General features: G+C 33.8%; 3 protein-coding genes across 5 annotated transcripts in view; 1 reads left to right on the forward strand and 2 right to left on the reverse strand.

Moving 5' to 3' along the window:
• Positions 1–54: 54 nt before the first annotated feature.
• On the reverse strand, positions 55–3,112 carry LOC149483886 (ubiquitin domain-containing protein UBFD1-like). Its single transcript, XM_089701380.1, has 6 exons — positions 2,953–3,112; positions 2,382–2,821; positions 2,167–2,292; positions 1,769–1,910; positions 1,349–1,395; positions 55–713 (listed from the first exon to the last, which is right to left on the reverse strand). The coding sequence occupies exons 1-6, from the start codon at positions 2,963–2,965 to the stop codon at positions 603–605; spliced, it is 879 nt and encodes a 292-aa protein (XP_089557506.1). The 5' UTR covers positions 2,966–3,112; the 3' UTR covers positions 55–602.
• Positions 3,113–3,455: 343 nt separating this feature from the next.
• Positions 3,456–10,233, forward strand: LOC149483887 (uncharacterized). Its single transcript, XM_089701384.1, has 11 exons — positions 3,456–4,548; positions 4,763–4,914; positions 5,331–5,503; positions 6,779–7,039; positions 7,255–7,448; positions 7,661–7,767; positions 7,964–8,089; positions 8,501–8,638; positions 8,837–8,946; positions 9,322–9,811; positions 10,045–10,233. The coding sequence occupies exons 1-11, from the start codon at positions 3,456–3,458 to the stop codon at positions 10,156–10,158; spliced, it is 2,958 nt and encodes a 985-aa protein (XP_089557510.1). The 3' UTR covers positions 10,159–10,233.
• A 146-nt stretch (positions 10,234–10,379) lies between these two features.
• Positions 10,380–22,763, reverse strand: part of nuf (rab11 family-interacting protein nuf) — a 77,603-nt gene continuing 65,219 nt past the window's right edge. For 2 of the 3 annotated variants that reach the window (XM_089701383.1, XM_089701381.1), the window contains 6 exons: positions 16,148–16,282; positions 14,886–15,038; positions 13,979–14,261; positions 13,294–13,439; positions 12,072–12,116; positions 10,380–11,766 (listed from right to left, as the gene is read on the reverse strand). In XM_089701383.1, coding sequence (XP_089557509.1) covers positions 11,629–11,766; positions 12,072–12,116; positions 13,294–13,439; positions 13,979–14,261; positions 14,886–15,038; positions 16,148–16,282 — 900 coding nt within the window. In that variant the 3' untranslated portion in view covers positions 10,380–11,628. The remainder of the gene's footprint in view (positions 11,767–12,071; positions 12,117–13,293; positions 13,440–13,978; positions 14,262–14,885; positions 15,039–16,147; positions 16,283–22,763) is intronic. The other variant, XM_089701382.1, reaches the window with a different exon arrangement.

Below are 22,763 nucleotides of genomic sequence, written 5' to 3' on the forward strand. Positions count from 1 at the left end.
ATACAATTTTTTAACTATAAAGGATGTTTTTTCATTGAGATTAAAACAAAATGATCATTTGAAACATTTTATTTTATCTAACTCTATTATCCAAATTGCAGTGAAGGATTGACAGGAAAACTTAAATGTAATTTATAAAATAATCATTTCCAAAGCTTATAATAAAAATTATATTAAATAATTTAGCAGTCGAATTTGCTTTCGAATCAATCCTTTGCTGAATAAATATTGTAAATTTAAATAGAGATCAGGATCGAAATAACGGGATAATAAGCTCACGTATGACTTGGCTCCCTATATAGCAATTTACAGCTGTTGAGTTTAGTGCATACAAATATCAACCAAGATCATTTGAAATCCAGCATTTCTGAAATGGCAATCAAGAAAATAATTGTGTGAAACAGCAAATATAATCAAACACTAGGTTCAATGTACAATCATTGACGTTGTATCTAATCTTTATACCCCAACCACAGATGGGTATTGTAATATTACAATGTTATAAAATAATGACTATTAGGGTTAAAATTTGACATTTAGATTTTTTTAAATATTGCAACTACCCAAGTAGCTTGTTAGTAAGTCGGCAGTTATGTGGACATTTAGAAGAATTGCCATACGCCAAGTACGGCATCCTTGATAGCTTCGATGTACTGCGCGGGCACCCAATATACCCAATAGCGAGATGCTTCTGTCGGTCCTAACTGAAGACCCTGCAATTTAAATAGTACATTAACATCATCAAAGCTTGGTTATATTTTGTTCTTCAATTGCTATGTATATCTTAGTTCTTAACAATTACTATTAAATTTCTTATTAGAATTATACTTTATCACAATAAGGTTGACAATTTAATATATTTAATACTAGCTTCCGCCCGCGACTCCGTCCGCGCGGATGTCGGTCTTCGTGTGGATGGTTTATTTCTCCATTTTGAGTAACTCTGACAATACCATCTTATAAATATCTATTGGACTCAAATACGGCTAGGCCTATAATAATACCCAACGTGTGTTCGCTGTTCTACAGAACAACGTCTATGGATAAAACTGAAAAATTAAGATTATTATTTTTTTCTTCGTATTTTTTCAGGATAAAAAGTATCCTATTTTACGCCCAGGATAATAAGGTATAATTATACCAAGTTTCATCGAAATCGAACCGTTAGTTTTCACGTGATGTCTTCACATACAGACAGACAGACAGACAAAAATTTTTTTAATCACATATTTGGGTTTGGTATCGATCCAGTAACACCCCCTGCTATTTATTTTTTCAATATTTTCAATGTACAGAATTGACCCTTCTACAGATTTATTATATGTATAATTGTATAGATATATCTTACCATAATATGATATTCTTCATGATCCTTTATTGGTTCTGAAGTAATACCTGAAATAATAATACTAAAATTATTTAAGGAACTTGCATCGCTAATATATACTTTATAAAATTATTTGTCATTTTATTTTCATAGATATTTGCTGTGTCAATTTATTAATTAATAAATTAAGTATGAATTTTCTGTTAATAATTTTTTAAATATAATTTTACTAGCCGCTCCGCGCGGTTTCACCCCCGTGGCTCCTCTCCTGTTGGTCGTAGCGTGATGGTATATAGCCTATAGCCTTCCTCGATAAATGAGCTATCTAACACCGAAAGAATTTTTCAAATCGGACCAGTAGTTCCCGAGATTAGCGCGTTCAAACAAACAAACAAACTCGTCAGCTTTATAATATTAGTATAGATATAAATTTATAAGTACTCTTAATAGATGTCATGGCAAGCTTCTCAGTCCGCTCCTTGGTTCCGAGCCAAAGCTGATCCTGTTCTGGTTTGAATGTCAGCCGCACCTTCCCACCGTGCTTATTTAACATGCCACTGAGGGGAACTGGTGGTAGGGGCTCCTGTATTAAAAAACGTTTGTAAATGTGTAATAAATATAAATAGATTTTGTTTAAGATAGCAGCCTATGTATAAACATTTAAATATAAAAATAATTAAAGGTTTGGGATTAATTTATTTAAAACAAGAATGTTAGACCATAAAATTTAAGCAAATACAATTAATTGGTGAAGAGTTGCTTATTTCCGATAATATTCAAATATTGTGTGTTAAAACACAATAAATAGACAAAGAATAAAGTAATTTTTACAAACTTACCTTTACACCTTTTATTCCGGGCATGACATCTGGTGGAATGCCTTTGTCCAGAACTTTCCTATGGATTTTTTGCATACAAAGCGGTTCTTTACTTGACTGACTACTATTTTTTTCTTCTTGAATTTCCTAAAATACACATTAATATAAATAGTGTGATGAAATATCTTTGGTTAGTTGTGATGTAGTCAAAACATTATTATTAACACTAATATTACCTTTGGTGCACTTTTCACAGCCAGAATATCATCCATTTTTGACCCCACAAGCATGACCTTTCCTCCTTTAACAACGCCAGCTTTTCGAAGGGTCACATCATCTTTTGCCATTCCTTTTATAATTAATTTTTGAGCTGATTGCGGCACTCCACATATTCGTTCCAAGTGAGCTTTTAATTCTAATACAGTTGCGTCGTAGGCGAATGTGATGTCATGTTTCATTTTATTAAAAACTACAGTAAATTCGACTTGTTCTGGTATTTCACATAATTCCAAATCTTCGGTGGACTCTGATGTGCATGCGGCGCTTTCTTGTGGTGTCTCTGTGCTGGGTTTATCATTGTCAATACTGCTTTTGCTTTCTAAACATGCCTTAGACGCTCCATTTGCGACGTGTGAGTTCGGATCCCTGTTCTCTGCTGTATCTCCTTTTTCTGATGCTAGTAAACAAGACACGAGATGAGTTAGCAATATTCTAGAACAAAAGGCTGCTTTTGTGCCTCGATAAGTGGACAAATATGTCGAGAATTGTAAAACTTATGCATTTTACAAGGTTTTTATTAATACTCACTTATATAATCCATAATTAAATGCTATATATTTCTAAAATTTTTACTCGGTAACCAATAAATTGAATCCAATAACGAGTTGTTTTGAAAAAAAAATTAAAAATATAACTGGCTGACGTGAAGCAACAAATTTTACACCAATCGTCATTCCGTCATGTCATTGTCTCATTCTACAAAAGAATCGTTCAGAAAGTAAGAATGAATGAAATAGAACGTAGTTAATAAAGTTAAATTATAAAAAAAATACATTCAATTATGTGAAATATTAGCGTACTAAATAAATAAATAAGCGGTATATTTCGGTAATATTTTTATACTTGAATAATTATTATGTAATAGCTGCATGCACATAATCTGTTAATAAAGCTATTCCGTTTCCATGGTTTCCGTGGCGCCGAAGTTTGTAAACAAATACTTAGTTGATTTCAAACGCAATCGCTGGAGGATTCGATAGGATCAAGTAACTGCAAGTTATTTTACAAGTCTTCATACCTTTATATACATAATGAGTCTTGATCTCGATGATCCATTAGCTGGTATTTTAAGTGATGGTAGTGATGATAGCTTCTTTGACGATGATATTATGGGAAAGAAAAAACCAAGTAAGAAAAAAGATACAGTAACCGTTGATAAAAAGAAAGCTTTGTTTGATCTCGACGGTACACAGGCCACTAAAACGGCCAAAAATCTTTCTAATGAAGTGAAAGATATTTATGAACCTTCAAATAAGGACAAAGAAATAAATTTGGCATCACGAAAACCTTCTTTCAAAATAGATAACAACAGTAAAACGATTTCGTCCCCAGCACCGATGAAACGAACATTTTCAAAAGATTCTATCCCTCAAACTAAAGATTATAGCAATCCTGACAATTTTGCTAGGTCTCCAAGTAAAACAAAAATAACTGGTAAAAGTGTTGAGAAGTTGAATTTATTGGACGACCTATTAGAAGACAAGAAATCTATAAAAACAGAAAAAGGCAAAAGTTCTCAGTCACTTCTTGACGATATTTTGGGTGGACCTTCTTTAAAATCATCAGGAGTTAATCAACAAAAGCCAACTACTTCTGTTAAGAATTCAGATGTGGATTTTGATTCCTTGTTGGGAAAAACCGAATCGAAACAAACCTTAGTATCCAATAATACTTCTAAACCTTCGACTTCCCAGAAAAAAGAAATCAAGGATGTTGATAATACAAAACTCAAACAAGTAAAACCAAAAAGTTCTACTGACGACTGGCTTGGAATTTTTAAAGATAAAGATGAAGCGGTCGATGAAGATGAAGCTGATATGCCTTCTTGGTTGACTGGAGGTGTAAAGAAGAAAAAGACAGATCAAAAAGCTAAACCAGCGGTTGAATCAACCGAAGAAACAAAAGTACCAGAAACAGAAACACATACAATTCAAAAAGAGGAATATGTATCAAAAGATAGAAAATTAGAAGAACTTGTAAAGCCTGAACAAAAGTCTACGTTAGAGTTTTCAAATGATGACGTAACACTAGAAGGAGCTGCTTTATGTTTGCAACAACAGGAGGCACAGTTAATGGTAGCACTACAACTCAAGGCACAGGATGATAAACTAGCAGCTATGCAAGGTAAGTTGTAATACGAAATTCATGACCTCGAATTCCGAATGATGCATTTTCATACATCAACAATGAACAGGATTTTTTACGTTAAATATTTTTAAGAATTTTTCACTGTTACTGCGAAAGATCATATTTTTTTAAATAGTATTTGGAGCTTTTAGCTTTCTTATACGTAAAGAAAGTCTATATTTACAAAAAATTCATATGTGTATCAAAATAGAGCGGCAGAAGGAAACTCAACGTGTTCAACGCGAAACAACAATGGCTCATCACGAACAATTAGATGCGATGTTACGCCGACAAGCCGAACACAGGCAACAGATGCAAGCGATTATCGCCTCACACCAGGATAGAATTAACCAGAGGATAAAGGTTAGTTTCGTTTGTATAATATCACCACCTACAATAAACCTAACAGAAAAAATATATCGAATTTACTTACTACCTAATTCTGTGGCAAGACAAAACTTTTATGATTACAGTATGAGCTATTAATTATAATTCCTCTTGTTTTACGACATCTTAGTCAGAAACCTGTGATTTTGGCTCTTCTCCAGAATGTAAGGGTTAGTTACAAGATATGATGATGAAACGCAGTCCCAACATTGTCTAGAATAAAATGTTCCAATAAAATCGCAAATTTATAGATAAGCAAAATAAAACCAGAAAATAACAATGTGTATCGCCCTTGGTCACCAGAGTATTTTGTTTATTTTGATCCTAATATTCTTATTAGGATGAGACGGCTTGATGCCATTTTCCTATAAGTAATCGTAGCAAATTTTCAGGCTCTATTAATAAATTCTAACGACAATGATGCTACAGTCAACGAAGAAATTGAAACAGGTGAAGGAAGCAAAGAAAGTCCATATACGAGAGAAAAGAAACAGTTGTTGCAATTAGTACAATCGCTGCAAGAGAATCATGATAAGGAAATTGATCTAATGGAAACGTCGTACAGGTAGATTAATTATTAAGTATTTCTATAAGTAATGCTGTGAACATACTTAGTTATAAATTAAAAAAAAATCCATTGTAAATACAAACCATCGGGTTTTATAATAATTATTTTCATTGTGGACTCTGAGGAAAAATCGGGGTTATGGGAAGTATCAAAATATGGGTATCATTTAAGCTATCACCAATTTAATTAGTTTTGTGTTTCTTAAATAACAGGGTTTGTCCTCAAAATAGTAGATCTGTCACCAAAATGTAGTCACCAAACAATGCAAAATCAGTTCCACAATAAATCACCTAAAATCCTGAGATATAAGGTCTAGTACTAAATAAATGTTTTTGTATGTATTATAATAGGTGTGTCCTAATATGTAGGTATTTAAGCAAACTAATTTAAAGAGATCACCAATAAATCATATTATGTTACTAGAAAATTGCATTAAGTTCAAATAAAAAATTAGGGTTGTCATCATCGATTCAACCAAAAGATTCTGCTACTTAACTAGACTCCCAAGGTTCTAAATTTCCACTGGTAGTATAAATTATATTTAAATAAATTTTTTAGCAGAGTACTAAATAAAACAATTAAAGTCAAAATAATCAATATTTATTGTTTAAAATTATTACCACTGAACAATCAGCGCTGGTTTAAAATAGCTGGCTTATGGCTAGCAGAATAGTAGATAAAACACTTAATTAAAGTTAAAATAATCAATATTTATTCTTAAAAATGATAACCACTGAATAATCATTTGGTCAATTTTTAAAGCGCGCCAATTTGTCTCCGCCCCTTTGATCATTTTTTCATTACAATTATAAATTGATGTATTAAATTGGTAACGAATAATATTAATTTAATATCTGAACGAAATAAAATGTTACTACTGTATTGGTGACAAAATATCAAATAAAAAGGAGTCGCAGTCAGGGATCGATAATCGATTTATTTGGTGACAGATCTACCATTCTGAGCACAGAGCTATTATTTAAGTAACAAAACTGTTATTATAAGAACGAAGTTTATATTCATGTAATGCAATATAATTTTATTGGTTATTGATCTCTTATTTTACATATATATTAACATTAATTTGATAATTCATACCTGGGAACAATTTTTGTTTATCTGAGAACGAAAATATTTCGTGGTGATAGATCTATTTATTAGGTGATACAACTTGATGACAAATATAAATTTTGGTGATAGAAAATATAGTTCCCTCAAAATATTATCTGGGAAATTCAAATAGACCGATAATCAGATTTTTTTCAATTGCAGACGTCAATTAGATTTTCTAGAATTATCGTATACTCAAGCTGAAGAACGCATGAAAGAAGAAACTGAGAAACTGGTAAAATTCTACTCGGAAAAGATAAGTTGGTTGGACGAACACCACCAGCTGTATAAGAAAATGGCGGAAGATAATTTGCACGAATTAACAGAGAGACAAAAAGCAGAAAATGATATGCTGAGGCAGCAACATTTGGATAATGTGAAAGTGTTGCAAGAGCATCATGCAGCACTTATGGAAAATATAAGGTAAATTTTAAAATGTGTCGTAATGTTAGTCGCCACTAAACTCCGATACTTACTACTAAACTTAATTCAATTCGCGGCATAGGAGTTAGGACATTATTTACTTCTTATCTCAATTAATATCATGGTATGGGATGCATAAATGAAACTTTCGTAAAATTTCGTCCAGATTTATTTCCTTAGTGATAAAAGCTATTTAGTTTTTTTTTGTTTTACAGAAATGCAGTAAAACAAGAACAAGTCCTTATAAAAGATTCGGCAGGATTCTCGTCAGACTTACAAACTCTTGTAACTGATGTCAAAGAAAATAATATAAAATGTGAACAGTTGTACGGTAAAGTCGAATCTTTGGTTCAAGAGTCTCAACATGATGCAGTTAAAAGCTTGCAAATAAGGGAGAAGCAGATAAATGGTAAGGAGATAATAGGATAAGAAGAAAAAAAATCAATGAGTAGTATAAAACGATTTTAGCATACGAATGGCGTTAGTAGTTTTAGCGTCATGGTTTGGTTCAGCGACATATTTGAAATAAGAGTCAAAGGGGAACATATTTGGGATGTTTATTTGATTTAAATATGTATACCTAATCATAATTTATATAATTTGCAAATGTCTCTACTATAGATATCATAGAACAGTTAAAGAAAGATCGAGAAGATTTTGAACGCGATAAAGCAGAGAGTAAGGATATTGTTAAAATGCTTGAATCAAGGCTTCGGCAGATGACAACGGTAAGTAGGAACCAATATCAATAACATTATTTTCGAATAAAACTTGTAACTCTGGAATGGTTTGATTTAGTTTGTTTTAAAATGTGACGAAAAAATTGCGGCATTGTTCTTAAATCCAGAATCGATGTCGATGTTGATGACCTAGTAACTTTAAAATACATTTACTAGTAATATTATAGTACTTATTGATTTCAAGATGATGGAGGAAGAAACGGCATCGTTGCGACAAAAGAAGATGGAGTTTGAATTCGAGAAAGCGACTTTTAGTAAACAAACTGAGTTCGCTAAAAACGTGCTCAAAAAGCAGGATGAAGAATTAAAGGTAGGTTGGGTACTTTGAATAGAAAATAATTATAGCGAATGACGTACTGCTTTCCTTTCAATAATATATTCCGATTAGCGTGCTTTCATCAGAAGTTGTGAAACTGACTTGAAAAATCTTGAAAGTTCTATAAGATATTTGTACATGTTTATTTACTACTAGCAGTCCGCCCCGGCTTCGCCCGTGGTACATCTTTACGTTTTCTCTACGTAAGAACCATCCTCGTACTTCAAGGAATATAATAAAAAAAGAATTAACGAAATCGGTTCAGCCGTTCTCAAGTTATGTACTTACCAACACATTTTGGGATTCATTTTTATATTATAGATGTATTATACTATTTTCTCCAATATGTTTAATTATATATGAAATACGTAAGAATAAGAGATTTTCTGATTTGAAAAATTCTAGATGCAAAAAGAAGAAATTCAAAAGGAATATCAAGATAAACTGGCACGAATCGAAGAAGAAAAGGCGAAAGCTCTAAAGGATTCTGCGTTAGTTGCTAAAGAAAAGGCGTCGATACAAAGCCTGAAGTTGGAAATTGAGGTAAAAATAAATCTCGGACATTTTTTTGTCTATTTAATATAATAATAAAAACAATGATCCGAAAAGGTTTGATGTGTGTTAATTACATTTTATACTCTCTATCTTATTAGGTGACTGTGTTGATAAGATATTTAAAAGTTGTTTGATTTGATTTTAATTGTCGTTTCGAAAAAGCTAAGTTCAGATTTTTTTTTCTAGAAAACGAAAGCCGAATTAGATGCGCATCTTCAAGAAGTAACAGAAGAGAGATCTAAGCTTAACGCTGAAAAACAAGAGCTGCATATTGAAGAACAAAGAATAATGGCAAAGTATGAAGTTTTTCATAATCTTTGTTTGACTAAATACATAATACTAGCTGTACCTACCCTACGGTTTTACCCGCATTGCTCCGCTCCTGTTGGTCTTAACGTGATGGTATATAGCGTATAAGCTTTCCTCGACAAATGGGCTATCTTAACATCGAAATAATTTTTCAAATCGAACCAGTAGTTCCTGATATTAGCGCGTTCAAACAAACAAACAAACTCTTCAGCTTTATAATATTAAGTATAGATAAAAATCATAGGATAGGGAGGTATTATAATATAATCGTGTATTTCTTTCAATATTTTGCAAGGTAATAAATTAGGTAATAAATTCCGAATAGCAAATTTTAAGCTAATAAGATTTTTTTTTCTCTGCAGGAGTCGCGACTTAGACCTCCTCGCAAAATCGGCAATCGAGAAACAATCGCAAGCTGAAAAAAAATCATCCGAAGCTAATTTCATACAGCAGAAGTACGAAGACAGAATTCGCAGAATACAAGAACACGTAGTATCTTTGAATATGAGGGAGAAACAAATAGCAAAGGAAAAAGTCGCTTTGTCCAGAGAAAGATTGACTTTACATAATGAGAGGAAGGAATTGGAAAATAAACAGTGTTCCTTGTGCCGTGGAACGAATCAGACGTACTTGCCTGAACCAATAATGCCAATAATCCATGCTAATAGAGATTATAATGGGCCAAGGGATTATAGGAGAACGTATGGCAATTTGAACTCTAACATAAATGACATAGAGATGGAAGTGTCGCAATTGATGGGGAGGCCGTTTTTAGAAGAAAGAGAAGTGGCAGGGAATAATATAGATAATATTGGACAAGAAAATCAGAATCAGGATTCGGGTCGTTTTAAGGTTTGTTATATCGATGACATGAATTTTAAAGTGAAACTTCTTTAGGCGCGTTAAGAGTAAAATTTAAGGGTCTCGTCATGGCAATACCGTCACGTCATAGAGTAAGGCGACGATTTTGTTATTTTTGAATCTTGCCAAAGAAGTTTCTCTTCTGATACGTGTGCTCGGCACACACGCTCTTTTTTATTTTTATGATAGGTATTTTAGTTAATAAATGCCAACGATTTTTTCAGAGTTACATGGATCCTAAATTCATGATGCTGCGGTTAGATGTGCAAAGGGTCATCAATAATTTGGATCGAAATAAGAAAGAAGACGCTGAACATACGGAAGAAGAAAACCACTAACTATTAAGTCGTAGGAGACATGTTCAGATTTACACAACGGATTTAGAGGAAACTAGGAGCGATTTTTAAAGGGGAAGGATTTACAACTATTGGTTTTTTGTGGTTTTAAAATATATGAAGTAATTCTTCCGTGGTAACTTGTAGCGGAAAAAGTGAAATAATATGTACGTAGTTAATAGGTACTTGTTCGTTTAAGGTAAGAAGGAAAATAAAAGACTGAGTTTTATATTAGAATGGTTTTATTTTGATATAATATGATTAAATTTCATTATTTTCACAGGTGTATTATCAAAATGTACACAAATGCCTATAAGCTACGGTCTTACATTAGATACATCATTGTAAAAATACACAATAATATTTCTATTTTAAATTATTTTAGGTACTTATAACGTATGCTATGAAATAAAATTTAGGAATACAATTCATAATGGCTTTAATTCATTCATAAATAATTAAATATTTTTATATACTCTTAACTTTAAGAGTAAATTTGCACCGATATAAATTACTACCAACCACAGTCTTGAATTAAAATTATTGAGGGTAGTAACACATTATAATAAAATCTATGGACGGCCTGGCCTTTATATATTTATTTATTCCCAGATCTACATAATACTAAAAAAATAATTTCCTTTATTACCTACAGCACTAATAAAAGCATGTCTATGAGATAATAAAAGGAACATATTTCTATACAATTGGAACTAATCTACCTATACAATATTTACATTCATAATAATATATTTAATATCTTGGATATTTTGTGGCACTCGTATTAAAGTTAACGCCATTAAGTATAACAATTTATAGAATATTTTTCTTCAATTCAACATATTAAGAAAAATTAAAAAAATAATTTGGTTGCGTGAAAACAAGAAAATAAAAAAATTGTAATTTAAGTACCACTAGGTATAGGCCAAGAGCGAATAGACAATAAGGGTTATCTTGAATTTTTATCCGAAACGCATGAATTAAGAATTTGTTTATAATAATATAACATAAATATAATTTAAAATAGATTATTTTTCACATTATCACAGTGTTAATTTTGAAATGGAAATGTTTAGTATAACTAAAGTAGAATTCGCATGCAATGCATTTTAAACGATTTAAAATTATAAATTAAGTAATATTATATAAAAAAATATAAAGAGCGATGGATTTTAATGCCTCACAAACAATACCTATTAATGTATTTATTGAAATATGGAGTTCTATTTTTAATAAGGCCTAGTTAATTAAAACTTAGCGACGCGCTGCGTTGCGTATTTTAGCAGCAAAAGATGCATTGTAGTTCAAAACGTCATAATTATTGAACATTTTATAATCTGTGCTAATAATTTCGAGATAAAAATGATCATGCTATTTCATTCTATCACACATAAAAGAGACAATTTAGAACGAGATGGCGATAGGTGCTCATCTCTAATTTTTAGTTTACAGAATATTTTGGAAACATTGGCGTTATGATTTTAAATCTGGTTTCTGATACTTGACTTCGAGTAGCTGTGGATAATTCTCGACTATGGATAGAAGAATTCCATCGATGTAGTTTCTTAGCTGCACGTTGACGTCTTGTTGTTCTTTTAATGCCTTTTGTAACTGAAAAGAAAGGTTCCAATATGAATTTCAAAGTTTTCAGTTAAATAATAGTGCAAAACAGAGGAACAAGGGTGTTTGTCATTCATGCCAAATAGGAAAGGTTTAGTTAATTTTGTTAGAATTTTCTTTGTGTCTGTTTAAAAGTTTATCAAAAAGAAAATTGTTAGTTGTATCGTTCCATATTTAATTCCTAAAATGTAAAAAACTTATTATTAGAAGGAGTTTGAGTTCAATGTCATGCAGATAGTAATTAATTACATGCATTATTTTATTAGTACGTGCAATGGTTAGTGATTATAGCGTACCTTTTCCAACTCTATGCTGTGATCAGTTTGTTCGCTACCAACGAGCTGGAAAAACGCATATACGTATATCAATATTGCAAATTATAACCAGGCTGAGTCAAGCAAAGCGTGTAAGTTCCCGCCAAATTTACAAAAAAATCGATAATAACCAATCATTGGTTTATGGTTCTTCTCTATGGTTTAGAAAACGGTAAGGAATTTCGACAGATGTTGCCAGTTTGAAAAAGATCGATTTTGTTTTAAATTTGTAGATGTTGTCTGTGTCAGTAAGAAGTGAATTCAGGCAGCTATTTATTGCGTTTCATAACTCTTTGTAGGTAATTTAAATACAGGCAGTAGAAATTTGTCGTTTATAGCACAATTCCAATCTTATATTATAGTGATGCATGTAATGTGCGACATTAAAAACTAAACAAAGTTATGGTCAGTTTTGCTCCTAAATCCCATGACACTTGTAGCGTGGTAATAAATGTTTTGTTAATCATTTATTGTTTAACAATCAATTATCTGGAGAGTGTAAATTTGAACGTATAGGTATATTTATATGGTTTGTGCTATATTTGAAAAATTGACAAAAAGAGTATAAGGTTGTCGCCTCAAAATAGTAGAGCGTAGTTAATATTGAGAAAATGAAATAAGTACACATGTACCTACTTTAAAATTATATTTATGTCGAAGTTGTGATATTGGTCTGGTTCTGGTTATAATGTTAAATGATAGAATCGATTTTCATATCAAAATAGCGATTATATGAACTAAAGCTCGAGCTGTGAATATGAAAGCGTAGCTTATTGAATCTGTAAATGAGTTGCAGAGAAAAGATAATCCTTCTGAATAATTCGATAAAAGAAGTTACGAAGTCTTTACTCTGCTTTCGAACAATAGTGATTGCTTTAGCGTAATATCATGGTATATGATCAAATCGATTTATCAAATAGGCAGAATAATATTATGCAATATATATGTCAGTTATTATTTGTAACTGGCTTTGAATTTATCATATTTCAACACTGTTTGCAGTATTCTGCCAATTCGAGAATAGACTCAATCGCATATGTACAGTCAGCATCAAAAGTTATCATACAGATAAAATTAAATGTTTTAAAAACATGACTACGCAACATAAAGCGATACATTTCAGAGAATCAATGTATCACATAAAATTTTAGTTTTTAGTTTACTTTCGTTGCTGACCATACCCTCTACACACTCGCACACTCACCTCATGGTCACTCATCTGCGACAGTTCATGTGCCAACGAGTTGGTAGCAACGAGTGGGCCACTCACACCGTCTAACAGACTGCGGCCTTCTTCCACACCGCGGGTGAGGATCTGCGCTTGTAACTCTTCTTGCGCTTCTGTGAGAGCTGGGGGAATAGGATTTTATTTAGTGATGCATATTATTTTTGATGTGACAACGTCTTATAATTCGATAGAGCCGGCTGCACGCACGAAAAAACATGACTCATGCGGCGTTACCTCGCTCTGAGGCGTTCCATGTAAGGCTTGAAGTGCAAGTGAGAGCGCGGAACGAGCGACAAAGAAGCACAATCGGACGTTGTCACGTTCAACTATCGTCAGTAAACAGACTTTACAGACAACCAATTTTTAGATATAAAGTAAGGTAGGTAGTATAGGTAAGGGTAGACAAAATGTAGGTAAGGTAGATTGAAAAGGTAGGGCACTGCGAATCCCATAGTACGTGATATTGGAAGAGTAGCAAACGGCTTTGAATGAAATGAGTCGGAGTCACCGTAAATCTGCAAAAAGCAATTGCGCATGTAAGTGCACAAAAACGCAAGTACGCGCGTAATTGCGTTAACGCGCAACATGCGTGGCAGCGTGATAATAGCTTAATGTAACCAATTCATTAATTTACATAAATATTTTGCACATCCTAACGTACATTTATTCTGCGTGCGCAACAGCACAAGCTCTTGCCGCAGTTCATCGAGACGGGGGTCGGGGGGCGGCGGCGGGGCAGCACTCAGTACTCGTAACTCCTGTTGCGCGGCCGCTAACAACGCACGCGTCGCTTCACAAGTTTCACGTTCGCGTCGCTCGGCGTCCCGCGCGGTACTGAGCTGCGCGGCCAACTCGCCAGCCGCTTCTTGGGCTTCGCGCGCGCTACGGGAACTGATTTCGGCGTTCGCGCGTAGCGTTTCTGCTACGCCGCGTAGTCTGCCCACCTGGAATATAGTAATTAGAAATAGAGTAGGTACTTTGGTCTCTGGGCGGGACACGCGGTAGAGTCGTAACCGTTCCCGCAGTTCCGTCCAAAGCAGCGCGATGGAACAGAGTGGGGTTTTAGTCGGTAAAAATCTGACATAACCACGGCTCGGGGGTATCTAAGAAGATTTCCCCACTATAAAAAAAAGATACTTTGGTCTAGAAGTTAGTGATTAGTGTGGCAGATAGGATAATAATGAGAATTAGAACCTGGATGTGGAAGTTGGTGAAGGGAAGTAGGGATGTAGTAAAGTAAACAAATGAATAGTAGCGCATTGAGTGAGTGAGCTGATTCGAACAAGGGAGTTTCACTACTGGTCGTATATGTTTGCAACATGATGTGATGTTTTGGTTATTCCTTCCTATTAAATGTTTAGATTTAATACTTAATATTCTCCTCATGATACTTGAGTTGGTATTGCTTAATTATTTTTAAAATAATATAATTATATAGGCTTTTTATTTTTCAGTTCAATTGTAATATATGAGTACCGCATCAGTGATTTTGAATACTTAACAACAATATATAGACAAAAGACATAATATACATCATGTACATCGTACATAATGTTACTGCTTCTTACCTCTTGCTTGAGATCGGACGCCTCCGCTTCAGCAGCCGACAGTCGGTCATTGAGCGCTGCCAACTGCGCATCTCTATCCCGCTCTACACGAGCTATCGCCTCTCTACATCTTTTCTGTTCTTCCGCTATACGCTCTTCGCAACGGCATTCAATCTGTAATGAAATACGTCATTATTATTAAATCTATGGAGTTTTTGTTCGTTATTTTGATAAAGTCAATGATATCCTATTTAACGCTTTTTAACGTTGACTCAAAGGTCCTATTTTTTAATTTAAGTAAATTATTTTAAGTAACATATTATTATTTATATATATATATTTTTTTTATTTTTGTTCATTTTTACGTATTTATATCATGTACTGTATAAAATGTGTATATATTTTATTGTGTTCTCTTATTATTTCTACCCTATTCTAAAAATATGTTTTTATTTTGTCCGACAACTTTTTGCGCTTCTTTGCCTTTCTCCCCGTGGTTGCCTGGCAGAGATCACTGCATAGTGATAAGGCCGCCCTTTGTGCTTTCTAATGTTATTTTTGTAACCTTTATGTATATTTTGTTTTTTTGCACAATAAAGTGTTAAATAAATAATAATAAATAATAACAGATATGCCTAAACAAAACTTGTCCTGAAGTTCTATAATATATAGATAGATCCAAGTGTTGTAATAGTTTCACATTTATTTTACAAGACGGATTTGTAACTAATTAAAAATAGAATACATTACAGCGATGAGAAACAAGATGAATGTATTAAGATTAGAACGGACTTTGCAAAGATAATTAACTTGATAACACTTTTAGTTTGAAATGGACGTCATTAAAGTTAAAGTAGGTACATCACGTGGTAATGAAGCTAGGTAATGTTTTAAGAAGTACTTTATTTTTAACGTTGCTTTGTTTTTCTTGTAACAAACGTATGTATTTTCCGGAGTCTATGCCTACTGAAAATTCTGTAGAGACGTAAGTTGGTATTACATATTTCAAAGTTTATAATGACTGAATAATATGTACTTTGTAGTCTGTAGATCATGTCATTGAAATAATGATAATAGTATTTGTAACCATAATAATTATGCTTCATTTTAAATTCGATGTTTAAAAAAACCGGATTAATTTTAAGAAATATTTTAATGAATAAAGCGATGTAAGAAAAACCCTATTCGTTGGAACTTGGAAGCACACAAAAATAAGACATACGTTTCTAACCATAGCTTGCACAGTTGAACAGATAATAAACCACAGATAATTAAAAACAAACCTCTCTAATCTGTTCGTCGAGCATGTGTACACGAGCTTGTAGCACTGCGTTGTCCGCCTTCGCGCGCGCGTACCGCTCGTCCGCCGTGCTCTGCGTGTCCGCTAGTGATGTGACTTGCTGCTGTAGTAGTTGAACCTGGAAGGATATTGTTTTATTATTGATTGTCATTTGTTTCTGTAAGGGCAGGCTATAGAGAATAAGGCATGTTAAGGATTGCCTGTAGAGCAGAGCAGCATTGTTAAAATCATTTAAAACTCGAATTATGTAGCAATTTGGAGTAGAGTGCGTTTCACGAAAGAGTTCCCCTGCCGTTATGTTGGCTTACCTGACTGTCAAAAACGAAAATATTTTTTTTAATCAAAAATGACAGAGAAAATATTCTCCTTTCTAGGCAGCCGACCCCGTAAGATACGGGATAAGGCTAGGAAGAAAGGAGAATATTTTCTCTGTCATTTTTGATTAAAAAAAAATATTTTCGTTTTTGACAGTCAGGTATGCCAACATAACGGCAGGGGAACTCTTTCGTGAAACGCACTCTAGCAGATAGGATAATGTAAAAATCATTTATCTCTAGAGACACCGTCATATTCGGCAAATAAATAAAACAAAATATGAGAAGACTTAGACAATACATGACACAATATCTTTCTAATGTTATATGGGTGTCCTTAGGATAAGCACAATTTTATAAGAATCTGGAACATTATATGAAATATGTATAGCAAGTCATTATACATATTACGTATGATTATAAAGTAAACAAAAGTATGACCTCCACTGCACTTGTTTACTCTTAAATAATAGCCGTTGGTTTACTCTTGGTAAAAACTGTTTTTATACTATGTCAATACACAGGCAAATAATATAATTACTGATTACTGTCTCCGGAGTAGACTAGAGTACCTAGCTGCGGACGCATTTATGTCAATTATTAGGGATAATGTGCATATAATGCAATATTTTGTAGAGCCTGAGTAGCTGAGCTCTTTGTTACAAATAAAACAAAAGTAATCTCTGTGTGATTTAAATGTACATTTTAATGTAATGGACAGAATAGTAATACAATAAACCAGGAAACAATAAGAGGAGACACACATTGTGACGTTACCATGGTTCATTATTAGATAATAATTTGGCGGGATAATTAATTACAGATGATATATCGGTAAACAGTGGGCAAGGTCGTTTAGTAATACTAAGAATGTAATACTAACATAATATTTTAGACATTATATATAACGATTAAATTCATTGATATATCCGGTGATTAAAATTTTATGTAATAATGTTTAATGAATAAAGACTCGCCTGATTCTGTTTGGATAAAAATTGAATATGTATGTATGTTAATCAGGTACAATGGAAATCTATTAATGGAATGTTAGTTAAAGGGATTACCTACTATAAACAAACAAATCCTACTTAAGTACTTAATAATATTAGCATAGTTTGTAGAGTTACTCGCCTATAAAATTTAGTTGATATTTCATACATTATTGAGAACTTAATTTTAAATAACTGAATATGTGCTTTAATTAGTGCAAAGGATTTGGGTCACAATATCCCTAATAAGTACCTAAATATAGAAACACAATACAAAATTTGCACTATACATTGGTACCTATAAATAAACATTCTTTATTTATATTAACAGAGCTCAATCGAATCTGTAAATAATTAACCATCTTAATCTAGCTCTAATTACCGTATCTAATTAGTTTACAAATCAGTTAATGAGTATTTCTAACTAAAGGAAACAAATGCGTTTGCTTTAAATACCGGCATAACTACTGGTACGGGAGCCAGGTGCAAATTTGGTTAATTATTTTCTCTCAAGAGATAATTCGTCAGACGCCTCAGAGTATAGTATTATAAAGCCTCGTGAACGTCAGCTGGCGCTCGGTTGGGGGGGTGAGCGGTTGTAGCCTCCCACGCACGTAGGAAAAAAAATACATTCATTCATTCATTTCCTCTCAGCTAAAAATTTGTCAAATTGTAGCTAACCCAATATCTCAACGAAAAAAAATAATCAGCTGGTTACAACATGGTGTATTATACGTCAGCTGGTGTCTCGAACATGAAAGTTAAATTTAAAGAAAAATTTATTTTCCGTGATTTCCTCTCAAACAAAAATTTACCTGATGATAGCTTATATGTTCATTCATTCATCATTCACATCAGCCTATTCCCGTCCACTGCTGAACGTAGGCCTCTCCCAGATCTCGCCACTTTTCCCGTTCTTCTGCATATCGCATCCACCCAATGCCGGCCACCTTCTTTAAGTCGTCAGTCCAACGCGCCGCAGGGCGTCCTACACTACGCTTGCCTGTACGTGGTCTCCATTCGAGTACATGCCGACTCCATCGACCGTCTGTTCTTCTACACACATGGCCAGCCCACCGCCACTTCAACGTGCTTATTTTGCGAGCTATGTCGGTTACTTTGGTTCTTTGTCGAATAACCTCGTTGCGAATTTTATCAGACAAAGAAACTCCTAACATAGCTCGCTCCATAGCCCGCTGCGCAACGTTGAATTTATGGATGAGTCCGCATGTAAGGGTCCACGTTTCGGCTCCGTACGTCATTACAGGTAGGATGCACTGGTTAAATGCTCGCGTTTTTAAGCTCTGTGGGATTTCCGACTTAAATATGTAACTAAGCTTGCCAAATGCTGCCCAACCCAAACGAATTCTTCTGCTAGCTTCCACGTCGAAGTTGTGTTTGCCTAGTTGAATGTTATGGCCAAGATAGATGTAGTTTTGCACAACTTCTAGTACGGATCCACTCACGCTCACGGGTCTAGGGACTATGTGTGCGTTGAACATGACCTTAGTCTTGTCCAAGTTCATCTTGAGACCAACCCGCTGAGAAGAACTGTTCAGATTGTTTAACATTTCATCGAGCTCATGCACGGATTCTGCTATGATAACTATATCATCTGCAAAGCGCAGATGCGAGATGTATCGGCCGTTAATGTTGATTCCCCGTTCTTTCCAATCGAGTGTCTTGAAGATGTCCTCCAACGCACTTGAAAAAAGCTTTGGCGATATGACATCGCCTTGTCTTACTCCACGTTGCAGTTGAATTGATCTTGTACTCTGTCCTTGTACTTGAACGGTCATCGAAGCGGTTTCATAAATACATCTCAGCACCTCGATATAGCGGTAATCAATTTGGGCTCGCTGCAAAGAATCCAATACAGCCCAAGTTTCAATGGTATCAAAGGCTTTTTCGTAGTCAACATATGCCAGACAAAGAGGTCGGTTATATTCTTCTGTTTTTTGAATGATTTGTCTCAGTGTGTGTATGTGATCTACGGTACTGAAGCCTTGTCGGAATCCTGCTTGTTCAGGTGGCTGAAATTCGTCAAGCTTACGAGCGACACGATTTGTGATTGCTCTTGAGAACAGCTTGTATACATGGCTTAAGAGGGATATAGGACGGTAGTTTTTCAACGCTGTTCTATCACCTTTTTTGAAAAACAACACCGTTACACTCCTACTCCATGTTTCTGGGATTGAGCCGCTGTGGAGGACAGAGTTAAAGAGCTTAGCGAGTTCCTTTATTAGCGGAAATCCTCCAGCTTTAATGAGCTCAGCTGTAACTCCATCTTCCCCAGCAGCCTTATTATTCCTAAGCTGCTCCAGTGCTATCTTGATCTCGTCCACGTCGATATCCGGCAGTTCGTCTGTATAGTGGCGAGTTAGCTTGGCTCTTGGATCAACCGCAGTAGGCATTTCAGGCCTTTGTGTTTTCTGTCCATATAAATCGCTATAGTATCTTTCGATTTCTATAAGTATTTCTGGTTTCGAAGAGACTATGTTACCTTCAGATGTTATGAGTTTGGTGATGTGACAATGGGAAGTATATGGCTTAGTGAAGACTTTAGAGCCTTTGTTGTTTTCTATGGCCTCTTTGATGGTTTTTGTATTATTTTGGCGGATGTCATGCCGAATACGTTTTTTCACTTCCTTATTCAGCTCTCGGTATTCTGAGGTATCTTTGTTACCGCATTCTCTCCTCTTGCGCATCAGATCTAGAGTTTCGCCAGAAAGCTTCGATTTATGCTCTTTCCTCGTTGGTCGAAAGTATTTGTGTCCCACCTCACGAATTATCCTTACAAGCTCATTGCTAGTGGTATTAACATCGTCGTCGTTCAATGGCAATGCTTCAAATCTATTTTTTAATTCAAGCTGGAACTTTTCAGAAACATCCTGGGTATAAAGTAGCTTCGGACGTAGAGTGGACTTCATCAGGCGCTTACGCTCTAGCTGCACATCAATGCAGCTTATATGTAACTGTGGATAAATATATAGGTCAGCTGGCTGTATCTTGGTGGAAAAACCGTCAGCTGATACGGGAGGCTACAACCGCTCTTCCCCCCAACCGAGCTCCAGCTGACGTTCACGAGGCTTCATAATACTATACTTTGATGCATTTTACTAATTACCGCTTGAGAGGAACTTGGTCATAAAATCTGTTCCTGGCTCCCGTACCATACGCAATGTTTTCATTGTAATGACTTACCTAAGTTGAATTGAAGGACTGAAATTTCAACAGTACAATAAATCTATATTCGTAAAAATAGGAATTATTTTTTAAATCTTATATAATATAGCATTAAAATTTAAACTGCGCGTATATTATATTTTTTTACCCTCAATTTTTTCTCCTAATGCTTTTATATCTTCTATATCTTATATAATACAATTCAATTATGTATCCTACCTCTACATGTTTTAGGAAAACAAAACACTGTCTGAAAATAGTTTTCCCAAGATTGATGATACGTAACTGACACTACACGATATTATATAATCTGTACTAAATATAAATTAAATTAACAAATCATAGCATAGTACTCATTTCATTCAATACAGTAGTTGTATGACTAATGTATTTTATAAGCCAAGCGATGACAAACAGGAAGGCATTAATTTAAGGAACTGTGAATGACCGAACTAGTCAAACATAAAAGCGTATGACACAGTCAATGAATGGACTCTTTCTTTAGTAATTTAATGATAAATAAATGTGTAGCAGTTGAAGAAGCGTTTATTTCATGGCATGCTGTTATCGATTAATATTGTAATATATTTTAAAACTTATAGAGCGTATTTTTACACTTTCTAAGAAACTAAAATATGAAGACAAAAATAAGGTGGTTAAAAATTAGGTCATGTAAATGCGTTCATATTTATAATTGGATTTAAAAATTACGTGAATGAGGCATAGAGGCGTTATAAACCGGTTGTTTATAAGAACATATTGTATAAGGGATGTTTTGTACGGGTGTTTATATGAACCGGAATGTATGACGTACAAGTTGTGTAGGTTATTAATTAATTTAATTATTTAATTTAATTATTTAAGTCAAGGATACGTCATGATCTCAAGGATACTCTCAATGCATTGCACACGTGCGTAAGCCAGCTGCATTGAGCGATGAATTCAAAATAGTAGTTGATACCCTAAACACGTATAACTGCTTAAAGAGAAATTATGTGACGGGGATGGGTACTTTATGTTGCGAACTGTGTATGTAAAGAGATATCTATTTTTAGTTGTTTTCTAATTACTATATTTCAAGGGCGAGACATCCACTAGCCGGGGTTAAAATGTTACAAGTAAGTAAGTACCTACATATGTACATTTTAAATTTATTCTATGTAAGACGTATAAGCGATGGATGTTCATGGGTAATTTTTCAGGAAATTTACGTTTAAATTCTGAAGATCTTAAAATAAAAATGAGTCATTTTCTTTATCTTAATCCAATCCAGACGAAATATGTCTTCAGAGCTGACTGTAATTTGGCGCTCAAATAAATCTCAAAAAGAACACATGTTATTACTCATTCAATTCAAAACGTCACGTGATTAACTTTCTGTGAACGAACGGGAAAGTGAACGAGATTGGTACAGAAATACCCGTCTTGCCATCGACAATTTATTGTATCAACAAAATCCAATTGACTTTCTTGTTTATTCTAGGAATAAGCGATTCCTCTTGAATAGGATTTTCTGCGTCTAAGCAAGTTTACGGTCGAGTGACCTTTAATTAAATTGAAATCTAATTTCCGTTCAACACTTAGGTCGGTATTCGTATTGTTGGTATTCATTATCTATTATCTTATCCTACGTTAATTCGTTTAGGTTCAGTTATAAATTGTTCGTAATTTGCTGTCTATAAAGATACAATCTCGTTTATGTTTTTTTTTATAATGTATTTAGCAAAAATATTGATAAATTCATGCATGGCCAATATTGCTATGGGACATGAAATATAAGATTAAACATTTTGTAAATTAATTAGAATGTTTTAACTTTTACTTACATATTTGAATTTATAATAGGATATTTTATGGTTCAACGGAGATCAGACTATAAAAGTGAAAATAATCATATTTCAACAGCAAAATATTCAATTTAATATCTTGGTCATATTACATTAACCACATCAGAGACAATCAATCAAATGCGGTTTTTGCATATATTTACTGTATTAACCTTTCTAAATCTATTTTCTTTTCATTATTTATATAGTTTTTAATGTAATAAACTCTTAAATGTTAATATCAAGTAAATTTTTATCATTTGCATTAAAAGCAGTCTTAG

This window comes from Colias philodice, chromosome 12, assembly GCF_061535455.1.
Source record: "Colias philodice isolate Cphi_HAF_F1 chromosome 12, ilColPhil1 Martin Lab GWU primary, whole genome shotgun sequence".
Taxonomy (NCBI): domain Eukaryota; kingdom Metazoa; phylum Arthropoda; class Insecta; order Lepidoptera; family Pieridae; genus Colias; species Colias philodice.

What these genes read in the sequence shown, in the direction of transcription:
- LOC149483886 (XM_089701380.1), bottom strand. An exon ending in CTGTGAAAAGTGCACCAAAG is followed by an intron (nt 2,293 to 2,381) that starts GTAATATTAGTG and finishes TGTGTATTTTAG; the next exon opens with GAAATTCAAGAAGAAAAAAA. An exon ending in ATGAAGAATATCATATTATG is followed by an intron (nt 714 to 1,348) that starts GTAAGATATATC and finishes TTTAAATTGCAG; the next exon opens with GGTCTTCAGTTAGGACCGAC.
- LOC149483887 (XM_089701384.1), top strand. Translation starts at nt 3,456, where the DNA reads ATGAGTCTTGATCTCGATGATCCATTAGCTGGTATTTTAAGTGATGGT. An exon ending in GCACTTATGGAAAATATAAG is followed by an intron (nt 7,040 to 7,254) that starts GTAAATTTTAAA and finishes TTTGTTTTACAG; the next exon opens with AAATGCAGTAAAACAAGAAC. An exon ending in GCCTGAAGTTGGAAATTGAG is followed by an intron (nt 8,639 to 8,836) that starts GTAAAAATAAAT and finishes TTTTTTTTCTAG; the next exon opens with AAAACGAAAGCCGAATTAGA.